This window comes from Ammodytes marinus (genome assembly GCF_949987685.1).
Source record: "Ammodytes marinus genome assembly, chromosome: 12".
In the NCBI taxonomy this organism is placed as follows: Eukaryota; Metazoa; Chordata; class Actinopteri; order Uranoscopiformes; family Ammodytidae; genus Ammodytes; species Ammodytes marinus.
In genome coordinates, this window is record NC_137216.1 from 25212032 (window position 1) to 25227226 (window position 15195).

Consider the following 15195-nt stretch of genomic DNA (forward strand, 5'->3'; position numbering starts at 1 on the left):
AAAAGGAATCATTTTCTATACAATTCATGCCAAGGTAACAATCTCTTTAATATCTTTGTTATACCGCTTTACAGCGACGCTGGACGTACCGTATTACCACATTTTTTGGCTCAATGGGCCTTGATTTTTCAGGAGTGAATGTCAGTTTTGTGGAATAAATCTCATTCACTCCACTTTGCTTAATTGAAAATGGCCAAGACTTCCAGAATTAAACGTGGTTTGCCAGACCAGTGTCAAAACCTGTGATAATGTGAATGATCCTATAGCATTGAACCTCCAGGGTCACCGCATGAAGTGATTTCCTAAATGCAGTATCACTGGGTCTAGAACAGTGATTGTTATAGTTGCTGCTATTGAACCTCAAAAACTGTTGGCATGGTTTCCTTCCCGCATACCATAATGAGCTATTAGCCAAAGTATATTATTAGCCTTTATTACATGGCACTTATAAATCCTATGTTCTGATTGGTCAATCATGCATTCCACAGGTCTGTTATTTCCAGCAAGACATACCTCTGTCAAGGATTGAATGACCGTTGCTAAGGGTCTACGTCATCATTTTGATACAATATTATAGGTATTCTAAAAATGTGCTGAGGGTCAACCAGGGGAATGACAACAGGTCTAGAGGACAAGGGGTCAGCATGCGTGGGAGACCATTCAGACGTCAATGGCTTCATCCATTTCTGAGAATCTCGACCTGATGGCACATTCCAATGTTCATGCATGCTTACTGAGCAAACAACTCTTTGAAAATCAGACATAAAGCTGCAGGCATACTTTGCATGTGTGTGTTAGTCTGTAGAGGAGTATAAGGCCCTTATTTATGTTGTTATGGCAGTTCAGTCTGGATGGCAAAGTGAGTGCATGGTCAAAACCTTTTCTAACAGAAACAAATATGTCTGTATTAGTGTGGGGATGGCCCGATGATGCCGTTAAAATGCCCTTGGTAGACACTTTATACTTTTGAAATGGGCCTGTATTTAGACAGATGTAATGTAATGTAACTTTATTTAAACAGGGACAATATACAAAATAAACATTAACCTTGTTAAGAGCAAGAAGAGATGCAGTTTACCAGGTTTTAGCAAACTGCTATTTTCCACCTGTAGATCTGAATGATGAACACAAGCTTTGTAGAAAGTGTCAAACACATGTACGTATGTTTTGATGAATATTTCAAGGATGCAACAATAAGAGAGAGCAAGAGAGAAATGGATGGATGTATCACTAAAACTGCACTACTTTGTATTTTATTGTCTCACCTGTACTTGTAGAAACACAGCAATGCAGACCTTTGCATCTTTTAACTGCGGTGCTGTCTTCAATTTGAATGTGGCCCCAAGCCCAGACGAGTCAAGTCGAGTGCAGACTGAGTAACTTGAAATACTTCCACCTGTTTTCAACAACAGTATGTTTGTTGGCAGTAGCTAGGGGGGGGGCCTGTTGACTCCACTTTTTGTTATGGCAATCATGGGCCCCTCTGTGCATTTGTCTAATTAGTTAGCAGCTGCAGTGAGAGGCATAATTGATTGCAGTGCAATGTGGTTGATAGGCAACTCAACCAAGCTAATAATTTGTTATTGATTGAAGCATTAGGGAGGGAAAACACTACGGAGAGACGTAACCCCAGCCAAAGTGCTGCGGAAAGTTGATGCTCTCAATTTTTTAATCTACTTAAATTATATTACACCTCGCCAAGCTAACATTGTGAGGAGCGCAGGGAGGGAGATGATGAACTGCTGGTTTCAACTCAGCACTGTGAACTCATATGTTATGAGTGGAAGAGATTACATTTACTCAGGAAGCATGAGGGTGTATCTATGTGTGTGTGATTCTTGTGTGGGAACATTTGTGTGGCCGTGTCTGTCTGCTGGCTGGATCTGCTTACATAATACTTGAATATAAAGGTCAAAAAATAACTTCTTCATTCATGTGTTGATTTGGATAACACACATGTGGTATGAAAGTCTTTTGAATGTACACAAATCAATGTAAATCGTTGTGCAAACATTTTTCCAGCACATCCCCTAAGATGCATCCACGTTAAGTGACTTAATTTCTGCTCCGTTCGCCTGTGAAAACCTTCCGCCTCATTGAACAGTCCACTGCTACATTCAATTTTCAAACATTAATCAGCCATTAAATTATAACTCCCAAAGTTTAATTGCACATTTTAAGTCGTTATCTCGAGGTCAGAGGTCGGGTGCTTCTTTGAGACAGCTCATTACTGAAGCTTGAGAGTTTTTCCGGGCAGTTTTTTTCCACTCTGTGTCCTTCACACGCTTCCTCCCTCTCCCTCTCTCTCTCTCTCTCTCTCTCTCTCTCTCTCTCTCTCTCTCTCTCTCTCTCTCTCTCTCTCCCCTTCTTCCCCTGTATCTTAGTTTACTCAGCCTTGCATATCTCGTCTTTCCAGTAACCCTCTGGTTACCTAACATACTTTGCTCTTATCCCACGTTTGTGTCCATTTTTACCCAATTCTTTTACCTTTGCATTATTCTTTCATTCTCTTTCCGTTTTTCTTCGCTCTATTCTGAGGCGGAACACCCCTCAGGAATTTGAAATCGGAGCGAAAGACATGATTTTGAAGCAAGATTCTTCTTTTCTTTGAACACACGTGTAACGAAAAAAAATGTTGTATGTTGTAATTCGGTGCTAAAATTGCCTATCTCCTCTCCTCTCCTTTCCTCTTATAGCTGTATCCCACCAGAGGCCCACCTTGGCAGTTAGAGGAGAGGTCGTCACCATGACAGCGTCCTCACAGGACTCCCCTCCCTGGTCTATGGCCGGCCTCTTCCTGCTTCTCCTCCACCTCCTTCCAACCATCGTCTTCACACAGAACCCTGCTGTCACCACCACCACCCAGACGCCATTGTTGTTTGACCCGCTCACCCAACCAGAGTGCACCAAGAAAGAACATCCAAAGGTCTCCATCCAAGGTCAGACATCATCCATCTACTGTATAACCACTCTTTTAAAGGTGCTACGAGGAACTTTTTTAATATTTTGGAAACAGTCTCATTTTTCGTCTGATGATCATAAATGACACGTGACAGCAAACCAGACCATCAGTGCAAATAATTCTATTTTTTATATTGTTTTTCTTAATGCCTTTGTCATGGGTACGCTCGCCCAGGAACAACAGCTGGCGTAATAAAAAACACTACCACTGTTGTCCAAAGGGGGTGCAAGACTGAACACTAACTGAAAGTCCCTCGAGGCACCTGTAATATAAATGTCTGATGATGCCATACTCACTATGTTTAAATACACAAGAACACTGGTCATTTACTGAACCAGTAATGAGATTTCCTCATCCGTATGCTGTTCTCTAGTGTCATTTTCCGTTTGAGTGAGACATTGGATTTAATTACTTGTATGCAAGGGCCCACTGCTCTTTAGTAATGATGTTGACTTTAATCCTGTCGCACCATGGCTGTCTGCTTTGTACATACACTCTTTAAAAAAAAACCCTGGTAGAAAGTGAACACGTGGTGGAGAAATATGGCTTCTCCAACTGAGTTTACCATGGTTGTCCCTTGCATGAGCCACTGAATGCATGCAGAGTAACACAAGAATAAGGGAGACTTATATACCTTCAACCTTGCCTGCTGTTGTGGTTTAAAATATCAACTGATATACAATGAAAGTGTTCAAGCCGACTTTAAGGGTTTTTCAACAAGGCTCAGTGCAGCACTTTATTGCTATCATGTTTCTCACTGGGGACATATCTCTGTGTATACAGCACATGCCTTAGAGACTTTAAAATCATTGGATGTGCTGCTGTTTATCCATTACCATTTTTAGTATGGAGACATATCCAAACCACTTTACACAGCGACAAAATAAAGTGGTTTCATAAAAAATATCCCTATGCCAGCTGCAACAAAAACCCTCACAGTTTGGCATTCAGGCAGGTCAGCATGCGGCTATGAAAGAACAATAAAAAGCAGAGGGGACAAGGGTAGAAATGATTGTATGGAATAAAAACTCACTATCTAGCCCCGTTCCATATGTACAGCGGGCCAAGTAACGAGGTATTTCTCATGGCGTGAAATAGAGACAGAACAGTTTGGTGCACGGAATGGCAGATAGCTTTGGCAGAATGAAAGGTAAACAAGCACACAATTGCAGTGTTTATTTTTGAATGAGGGCTGTTTGTGTTTCCGTCGCCAAGAGCTCTGACGAAGATTGGAGGACCACAAAATCGCTGGTGGGGATCGAGGACAGAACACTCCCAAAAAAAAAATTGAAGAGGTTGCCGGAAGGTTTTTGTGTGATTAGAAATATAATCTGTCCCCCTCCAAACCATATTGCAGACATTTCCTCAAGTCCTTTCAGGGTGTTTTGGACTGCAGTATTTTTCCTCTCCCAGTCTCCCTCTCTGCTTTAGGGCCAGCTCACCTGTGTGTTGTGATGGGCTGAAGCCTGGCTAATGGAACTGTAGATTGACTTAAAGAGCTCTGTGCCATTCACTCTTTATTCCCTAGACTTTCTGTGTTAATAGAATTTTTTAAGTTTGAAAAGTGGAGCCCTTACCTCTTTTGTATTGGATTTTTTTTAATCTATGGAGCTGCTGAAATGGCTGTTTTCATTCCCCCCACAAAGCTGAGCTGAGGTCACCTATAAAACGCCTCTGTCCTGCTTCACCCACCAGGGCCTCCAGATGTCCAGATTAGTCCCAACTCTCCGTCTGTGCCTCACTTCAAAAGGCTCTGCCACTTGAGAATGGCTCCCATGGCAAGGGGAGCTGCAGGGCTGCATGCCTGTCAAAGCAGGCAGAGCGAGGGGGCATTATGTGGAGGCAGCCGCATAGAAAAGGCCTGCACAATGGAAGTGTCTGCAAGAACCTGAGATTAGCCCTCTGTGATTGATGAGCGTTTTATAGCGTTTGGCGAAGCGCTACTTCAGTCACCTGGAGGAGACCAGGGAACCGGCTAAGAAGATTTTACTATGGGCTTGCATACTAAAGTATACATACATGAGTGTATGTGTGCCTAAAATGACAAGTCATATTTTTGCTGAAAGCCGAGGGGAGCTGCAGACTCGGGTGAATAGTCACTAAAGGTTTTGTCATTAGAAGCGACCACTTTCACATTTTATTTATTTATTTGATAGGGACAGTGCACATTAACTAACATCAGCATCACAAATACAAGACGTAAACATGCCAGAGTTAGCAAACATGCTAATTTGCATCTGTAGTCCTTGGGCAAAGGGAAAAAACAGACATGGTCACACTGTTGTCACATTTCTGCAATATTATAAAGAGGATGATAAAATGAAAAAATAATGATTGTATTTGTATGGCACAGTTCTAAACATGCACCAAGATGTATAATGAAAAAGAAAAGTACTATATTATTTGATTAGTATGGGTTTTACATTGGTAACTAGAACTTCTACCCAAACCAAACCCCCTCTAAGCTTATTTTGTGTGTGTGCAAATGTATACATACAGTACTTCACTGAAACCTCCTTCCCAAGGCTAATGCTAAGAAAAATAATTGGTTTGGAAAATTCCTCTTGGACAGACATGATTTTTCTACCTAACCACAATGCTACAAATCATTAGAGAAATCCCACGTCAAGATGTGACAGGATGCAAATACTTCTGTTGACAGCAGTGAAGACGCAGGAGGACGGTTAAGACAAACATCTCGAGGGGAATCAAACAGCTTTACTTTGGTCTCGACAGCAGCATTGTTGTTTTGCCAATCTCCTAAGAACACGCCATTAATGCTGCAGACCATGTTTGTGTGTGTGTGTGTCTGCCGTTCCAAAAGACGTGCCGGTGTTTTTATTGTCAACCACACACCACAGAATACAGCATTGGAAGCACGTAACCTCCACCCACAGGCACACACTGTTCGAAAAGCACAGCCAGCTCATGATCTAGATGGATGATACTATGGTTCTCGGCACAAGACTTTGTGTCTGATAAGAAGAGCATGGCATAAGGGCAGCGATTGGAACGCTCTGAATCTAGATATGGCAGTCTGTTGTTGTTGTTTGGGTGTTTATGGGAGTCAGTTGTGCATTATTATGTTATTGGGCACCTTAAGAACTGGCTTAAGGAGTGTGCTTAAAGGGTCAGCCTGATAAGGGAACTAGATACAAGTCTGCACCTTCATCACAACCACTGCTTAACTATCCATCAGGCAAAACAATAAGGTGTATAGGGTAGTAAGTAAGGGATAATGTAAAAAAAAAAAAGATTTATCCTTGACGGCGGACATTATCCAGAAATAACGTCCCGTAGAATGCCGTGATTGACCAATCTGTACACAGCATTTATCAGTGCCGTGTAATAATGGTTGATAATAAGTTCTTTGGCTCAGGCCTACACAGAGAAGATTAGAAGTTGCCTGATGGATAAGATGGCTTCCACCCTAGGTTATCTGCTCTGCTCAAATTACTCTAAGAGAATAGAAATAACCAGTCTCCATGCTCATTTTCTTTTCAATTCCTTTGCAAATCTTTTTCTATTAGCTTTTCATACTCTCTCTTCTTAAGCCCGGCCTGTCAGTATCATTGCCCATCTTATTATCTTATCTCGCATCCATTCTCCTTGCGCCTCTCAATCTGCCATGTCATTTTCTGTCCTCTCTCTTGTCTTCCTCCTTCACTTTTTGTTCATTCTGCCCATTCCATCACCTTTTCCCTCTGCCTCAGCCCACTCTTCGTATGCTCTGTAATAGGCGGAAAAAATGTATCGCACCCTTTTGTAGTACGAGTCCTTCCATCTCTCCATTTCATCGTTTTCGGTAATGGTTCTGTCATTTAGCCGTCGTGTTGCCATCTGAAGGGCGTTCTCCTGCAACATAAGTGCAATGCCCCTGGAAAAGATGTAAGTGTTCACTTGAAAGAAAAAAAAAAGCATTTCTGCAAATTTCCCCCGATCTTATATATTTTCTACTTTACATTGCTGTCTACCTTTTCGCCATGCACCTGCCTCCGATTCCCCTTATGATTACAGTGTTGGGGCTTAATTGGAGTGGGGTAATATTAGAGCTGTGGTGTGTTTTGCAGCCATCAATCAAGCAGCTGAATGGTTTGCAGTTAAGCATTCCGCTAGACTAGAGCAATCCTCTCACCCACTGATGGTATGTCTGGATATCTGATGCAGGGCCCGAGAGATAGCAAAGAGGTGTAGAGAACAGACACAATTTTTAAAGGCATATTGGACTGAAAAAGGAGAGAGGCGCAGCAGTGAAATTAGCTCTTTACTTGCTTTTCCGAGCCTATGCTGTCTCCTTGAACGGTCCCTTTCAGACATGTCCCCTCATTGTGTAAATGCATTGGTAATTGCACATGTCCTCCTCATGTTTGAATAGGAGTCACCTTTCCAGTCACAGTATACGTCCTTCAGTAATCTCTCCCTATGTCCACAGAGGGTAAATAATACCCATGGCATTTCTGAGCAGTAAAGTGAATTTTTGGGGGGGAAATATAGCCTAGGGTTCAGCACATTAATTAATTTATTCAAGTATAATTTCCCACACCGTGAAGAAATTAAAATCAAGTGGAATGCCCAAAGCGCTATGAAGGAGCCAATTTGGATTTTGTCAGTCAATAAAAATAATTAGTTTTTTTTCCCTTTTTAATTATTTCCTCTCATATTTCCGGTGGTCAAAGAGTAAAAAAAACCTTCAGGAGAACTCCAACATCATCAGACCATACAAGTCTGAAAAAAAATGTCAACTTGCATTCGTAACCAACTTCCTACACAGTGTGAATAGTCTGGCAAAAACACATCCTTTGAGAAAAACTGAAATGATATGAGAGTCACGGCCTGTTCAGCAGTCAGTCTGCATGAAATAAGCATATTCAATTATTTCACTTCTGTCAGAATTTTGCCAGTTTTATAAAATAAAAAGCAGATTCAGAATACTTTATTCATTCTCAAGGGGCAAGTCATTTTTAAAGTCTATCCTGTCCATGTAAATACAATAAATAAATACATCACTAACAAACTAACAATCTACTACTACTACTACTAAAAAGATTAACATCAGCATCAGCATCACCGTGCACAGATCAATGGTTTGTGTATTATAGCTTTATAGCTGAAGAATGAGTTCATTTGTGTATAGTTTTGTTTTCTGTGCTGGCACATAGTAGCGCATTGGACTATGGGAAAAATAATCAGTAAATGGATGTCATTGATTTAGCTCTAGCCTTGGATTTGCAAGCACAAGACAGACATCTTTATCGCTAGCTGACTGAGAGGCTATTACCCTCCTGGCCCCTTAGCGCCGCTCATCCTCTGACTGCTCAGTCCCAGTCTCTCTCCGGGATACTTCCCAACCCAACACTGCCTGTAACCTGCACACAGACACACACACACGCACGCACGCACGCACGCACGCACACACACACACACACACACACACACACACACACACACACACACACACACACACCACTATCTGAGTTCAGTCAAGTGGGAGGAGGAGAAGAGGAGGACGGGCGGATAGATAGAGGGAGAGTTATGCTCCACTGGGGCACAGCTGCCTCTCTCTCAAACTATTGCACTGTGCAAGCCAACGTCTGAAGTTAGAATAGAGAGGAGATAGCAAAGAAACGGGACAGGCAAGACTGGGGCCAGAGACGTGTACACATCGGGTTCTGCAGGGAAAGTTGTGCTCCTTCAGTATTGACTTGTAGTAGAAAATGTTGGGAAATGTTGCATTTATGGGGCTGGCTTTAAGCATTATCCGCACGGAAATATGCTTACAGTAAATGGATATTGTATGCAAATGTTCATTATACAGGATGGATCCATTTCTTTTGTCATTATTTGTCCATTATTGTTATTTTCACATTTCTTGCTGTCCGTTGAGCAAAAAGTATTCAGTATGCAATCATACACTAATTGACACTGGAGGTGATGCTTTATTAACAGAAGCATTTGCCAGATAGCGGCCCGCTAGGTTAACAATATTGGATCGACAACCTTGCCCCCGAAGAAAAAACATTTTTAATATTGCCTCTTGTTTTTCTAGTGAGTCTTACTCCTATTAGCAAGACATTGTGTTTCCCGTGTTCTACCCCGAAGGTAGATTATGATAGACAGCCACCTCGACTACAATATGTGTCATTCATAGCTCATTAAACAGTGCAGCGCTTGAGGGCAAAAATCAACTAGATGCCTGATTATAATGCTAATGATAAAAAAATAATATGATACTGTGCAGGATGGTATTCGGTGAACATTTGCTGTCAGACTGACTGCGGATGGAAAAGCCCAAGTGAAGAAAGTAAAGATTGAAATACTTTTTTAAAGGTCATCTGAACACAGTGGTTTGTCGAGCACTTTAAAGGCACGAGGCACTTCCTGACTCCAATCATCCAGGGATAGTTAGAGGACTGAGGATGCCTCTAGAACATTTTTATTACACTGTCACAGTGAGCAGCGTTCAATGGAAGGAATGTGGCGCAATTGTTGGACAAAGTGTCCAGTTCTCTTAACACAACCGTGGTTTGGACAGAAAAGGCCAGTGAGTGGACGCAGACAAAATGCACCTGATCTATCACCTGAACCAAGGAAGAGCATCTCTGTGAGGCTGTGCTTTGAGCTAAATGATACCATACACCACATGCCGTTGAAAACAGCAAATGTGGAATTAATGATACCGCAAAAGAAAGTGAGAGAATCACCAAATTCATTAGGGACCAGGAATGCCTGTACAAAGTTATATGGCAATACATCCAACAGTTGAGGATTATCACTCCATGGTATAACTATTATATACTGTATCTTCTATGGTTCATCCAGGAAACATGTACTTTCCGGTACCAAAATCCTTCTATATTTGAGTTTGCACCATGCCCTTAACGGCTGACACCGTACACCCAGGTCAGAGAGGGACAAAGTTTGATGGGCCAGCCAGCAGACGGACCCAGTGGCCCAGATTAGAAGGGATTAGATGAAGTTTAGATTGGTTTCCAGCCCTTCCTCTATAAGCTTTAACTTCAGGGAATCTCACATTCCATCAGGTTTGAAACGATAAACGGATTGGATTGCACTGGAGCTGTGTGGTTTTTTCTCTGCGTGTGTGTGTGTTCTTGTAAGTCTGTGTGTGTATGTGTATGTGTGTGTGTGTGTGTGTGTGTGTGTGTGTGTGTGTGTGTGTGTGTGTGTGTGTGTGTGTGTCTGTCTGTGTGTGTTTGTGTGTGTGTGTGTTTGCAAAAACTCTGTGTGTGTTTGCACAAACAAACGAACACACACACAGATTTTTTGGATCAGCAATATTTTGTGATTTCATTCCCTCAGCTCCATAATATGTTAGCATTTTCCATCTTAGACCGCTCTTCATCCAAACTGCAGCCTTATATAGCGATACTGGTTATGTCGGAAGTATAAGCACAGTTGGAATGTTTAAAAGTTCTTAGACAGAGAGATAGAGATGGATAGAAGGTTTATGATTTATGTCCGTGCGTGACACATTTTGTCGGCCACTGTCCTCATCCGTCTCCTCGTCCCTCTGGCAGCCATGGGCCTAATGCATTAATCCATCTGAAATAAGGACGCAATAATCGTTCATCAAGGCTAGACTAGCTTTGGGCCTGTGCGATTCAACCGGGAGGGAGGGAGAGGGGGGTGGGTGGGCTTCCATATTCATCCTGCTTTATTGTCCTGTCTTTGGCCCCACCACTCAGCCAGACAGTTATGAGGGTAAAGAGTGAGCAGTGCATAAAAACACTTGTAAGCAGGAGGATAAATGTCAGTCAATTGAAAGACCCCTTACTGTCAGGAAGACCTTTTCTCAAGCCCAGGGTTCACAAGCTCTCCTGTCTCCTACTTAATCGCATTCACACAGGCTTTTCTTCTTTTTTTTACAAGCTTTTCAAATACACCCATGAGGTTGCGCAAAACAAGTTGACAGTATACGCTCCGTAATGCTTCTTCGGTTCGAAATTTGAAGTGATTTATGCCCCACATTAAATCCTCTGAACTGAACGCTAACAGCTCCTGTTTTAACTATTATGTGCAAAATGCTCGAGTGGGAATAATTCTCTTGTTATCTGTTTTTTTCCCCCCGCTGCACATTCTTATTTTATGGTTCATGTCGTATGCTCTGTTTTAATGATCTTGTTTTTTACGGTGGTAAATAAGTCACGGTAACAGCCTGTCATTTGTCTAAATGACATGCTTTTTTTTATTTGTGTGTGATGTTTTCCAGAATATATTTAGAACGTTATATAGGGAGCTGGAGTTTGGATTTAAATGGTGCTGTATTTACCCCTGCACCACAGGCTGCCTTCTACTTTTTTGGACCTCAGTTTTCATCTTTTGCCACAACATTTCTCCCGTATAATCTCTCCACTTGTCTCCGCTTTCACCTCTACCCTTCTCCCTTGTTCGGTATCGTGATATGACTTTGGATGGGTGTGCGAAAAATGTGTTGACGGGGCACCCATGGAAAAGCTCTTATTTTTCCACTGCTAGCTACTGCTGTTCGAATTCGTTGGCACATCTGTTACCGTTTGAAATTGTTAGTATTTCAGAAGTTTGAAGTGTGTGTACATATGAAAGATACATGTTCACCACACATGAATAATACATTATCTCAAGAAAAGATGAGTTAGTTAGATAGTTGGCTCAAATGGTTTAATAGTTCTTAACTTTATAATTTCTACAGTGCACAACAATCCGACAAAGGCTCTTTTGAACCATATGAGGCCTGTTGTAGTATGCTGAACATGTCATTGCTTTTACATGTTGGTGTAAAAGCAATCCAGTGAGGCTCTCTCTCATTAGTTTTTTTTTTGTTCTGGATTTTGGCGCAACCAATAAATCATTTGTAAAACTCATGCTGTCAGCAGTTAAGACAGCTGCAGTATAACATTAACATTGCTCTGCGACGTTTGGACTATTTCAGTTTTGTCATCAGTAAACACAGCCCCTCAAGCAACAGAAGGGGACACAAAATAAAGCAGTGAATCATGTGCTACAACTAGAATGCTCTGATTGTGTTGTAAAGTCTGTGTGTGTGAATGTGGGCTTTTCATGACATTGAGACTGCACCGCAATTCAGTCTTTACCATTTGACACTTTTATGTGCAGATCATCTTCCCAACGTTAACGAGGTGTTGCTGTGCTTGTTAATGCAGTCAGTGTTTAATGGACTGATTTAGAGAATTTTTAATGATCTCATTTGCGTGTTTCAATCATGATTACATTTACAGGGACATTATGCACACACACACACACACATACGAGCTCGTTTTTTTTACACAGAACTTAAAGCAAAATCCCATGTTTGTTTTGGCTTCTTTAAGTCTACTTCAAGTTTGTTTACGTAAGCTGCTCCCCTCATTGGCCTATGCTGCCATCAATCAGACAGTAGTTATTTACAGATGGTCCCGAGTGCCGGCTTGCACCTCCTTGTATGGTTTCTACTCCCATACCGCCTGTCAAAGATGGTCAACCCTCAGATAAATACTCCAATATGAGAAATGGGTACAATAATCTACAGCATGTGCATATATGTAACATAAATGTTTATAGAGGGAGGGAGAGAGAGATAACTAGCAAATATACTTTAGAATTGCACATGGAAGTCCAGTGATTTACTATGTGTGTATTGGTTATCAGTGATCTAATCCTGTGTGTAAAGAAACGTGTAGTGGTTAGAGCGCTCGCCCATAGAGACTCAGTCCTCAGAAGCAGCAGACCATAGGTTTGAATTCAGCCCGTGGTCGTTCTCTGCATGTCATTCACCTCTCTTACACCATTTAATCTCTATCTCTCCAAACTGTATCTGAAAAAAGCCTACATTTACTATCAGATTCTGCTCCAAAGCAATGATCGTTGTTCCCTGTTCACGTTTCTCTTGTTATGTTGTCAATGAGACTAGAGCTGTTGTAGGTATAATTAACCATGTATAATTCTGTTGCTTCGGGCTGTGCATGTTCTGGCATCGACTGTACTGCTCGACACGATGTACATTACATATGTTACAGTTTGATAAGGGCTGAACGCGGAAAGCATATTTTTACAAGCTCACCATTTTTTATTTTTTATATATATTTCTTATGTCTTTATAAAATGATGACTCATCCAGCCCCTTCTCGCATCTCATAACTACGAAACCTTGAGTCAAGTCCAGTCCGACAGTAGCTCAGGGGAAGCTATACCCCCTCCTAATCAACATCTGGGAAAACAGATTGTGTGGCACGTAATTCACATTTCACTCAAGTCCCAAATCAATACTGGCACCCTTAAATACACAGTGTGTGTGTGTGTGTGTGTGTGTATTTTCTCTTTCTGTGTGCATGTATCACGTCAGTATCTTAAGTCAAGAGCACCCTAGTGCACTGTGGCTGCAGCCTTCTGTCTTTTTTTTTCACTGCTCATATATCTACTAATGTTTGCATATGACAGAGCCATATGGGCCCCATCAATCCTTAAGTCCAGACCCTCTGCATGATGGGGGGTGGTCTCACTGTGTTGGCTGTGACTTTTTCCAACACTTTGAAGTCGTCTCACACCAGTAACCTTGAGCTTATACGGAACACTTTAATGTTTGAAGAAATATTAAGTTTAAGGTTTTAAAGGACTGATGACTGTTTTCCTAATAAATAAAGTTAGCAGCAGTGTGGCCAAATGTTTCAGCCAATATAACCACACTTTATTCCTTGGCCTCATGTCCTTAAAACCTTAGCAAATAAAGGGCCAGTTTCACAGACATGGATTAAGCCTAGTCCTGGACTAAATGGAATTTTGAATGGAGATTGTCCATTGAAAGTACAATTTAGTCCAGAACTAGGCTTAATCCATGTCTGCGAAACCGGCCCCAAGTCTCTAACTATTAAACTAATACAATGAGGTTAACACTTTCACAATGTTTTACACAAAATGCAAGGCGATTTGTAATCATCAATTGCGGCCATTTACTGTATATCCTCTTTCTCAAAGCTTTGCGGAAATCGCTGAAAGCTATTCAACACAGACACCTTTTAAAAATTGGTTAAGGGAATCCAAATTCCCAGCAACCGCTGTGATACTGTGTATAGCAAAGGGAAATATGGCTAAATCCCTTTATGCCTCGCAAACCTCCGACGTGGTGAAATCCTGCAATTTGGAGTCGCACACAGCAGATAAATGGTCTTATCCTGTAGGTTCTAATGTGACATTAAAAGCCCCACCAGGCGGCCACCCCTCTCTGCTCCACTGCTTTGAAATTTTGATTTGTAAAAAAGCCAATTTTCAAACAGCGGCGAGGTTTCAGCTTAGTACACCACACACAGAGGGTTTGTTCCAGTGTCAGGTTGTATCAGGATTGTTTTGCCTGATTTGACCTGGACGGCTTTGTCCCTCTCTGCAGGCGGGGACACATGATCATAGCAATGAGCATTCTCTACAATGGCTCCAATAGCACTGTGTACCACGATTGACTGTCCAAATTATTCATTATGTTCCTCTGTTGATCTTTTAATTGTTTCAGCACTACTTTGTCACACACAGATGCACCCTCAGTGGAGTGTGACATACCAATATTACAAGTGCATCTGAAAAGACCCGAATAACATGGAAAAGTTCATCTAAAAAGTAAAACTTTCACAGAAAGGGAAATATGTCAGAAATATATATTTTTTTTATGATTACGGCTGACAGCTCATGGAATATAAAATCCACTATCTCAAAATATATGAGTGTTACATGAAACCAATAAAAAAGGATTTATAATACAGAAATGTCGACCTTCTGAAAAGTGTGTTATTCTAGATTCCTTTCACTTTATGAGAAATGACTCTACAATATATCAAAGTTTCACTTTTTGAATTAAATAACGGCAAAAAAACAATTGTTTTGAGATGTTTGTAAAAGTATACTGTGTTTATTATTATCTGTGAACGTCACTGCATTAATCTGATGAACTATTGCATAATGTATCTGTGTTTTGCTAATGTCTACCTATTATTGTTCTGTCTTTCAGCACTCAGTCCGTGGATCTCCAGCTTTTCCCATCCGGACGTGAGAGACTACTCCCAGCTCACCCTTGACCTGACCAGGAATGAGCTTATTGTGGGCGCAAGGTAAGACACTGTAAAACCACTCTGCTTTTCACCCCACATAGCACATCATAGAGAACATGATAGCAGACTCACACAGCGCGTTTTTATTTGGATACTGATGCTTCTTAAGTGCTTTAGATCTGGTAGGCCAGGTTGGAACAAGTCATG

General features: G+C 41.4%; 1 protein-coding gene across 1 annotated transcript in view; it reads left to right on the forward strand.

Moving 5' to 3' along the window:
* Window positions 1-2746: 2746 nt before the first annotated feature.
* sema5ba (sema domain, seven thrombospondin repeats (type 1 and type 1-like), transmembrane domain (TM) and short cytoplasmic domain, (semaphorin) 5Ba) overlaps window positions 2747-15195 on the forward strand; it is a gene marked incomplete at both ends in the record, with an annotated part of 90012 nt that continues 77563 nt past the window's right edge. The window contains 2 exons of the mRNA XM_080037795.1: window positions 2747-2939; window positions 14949-15048. Of these exons, the coding sequence (XP_079893921.1) occupies window positions 2747-2939; window positions 14949-15048 (293 nt within the window). The remainder of the gene's footprint in view (window positions 2940-14948; window positions 15049-15195) is intronic.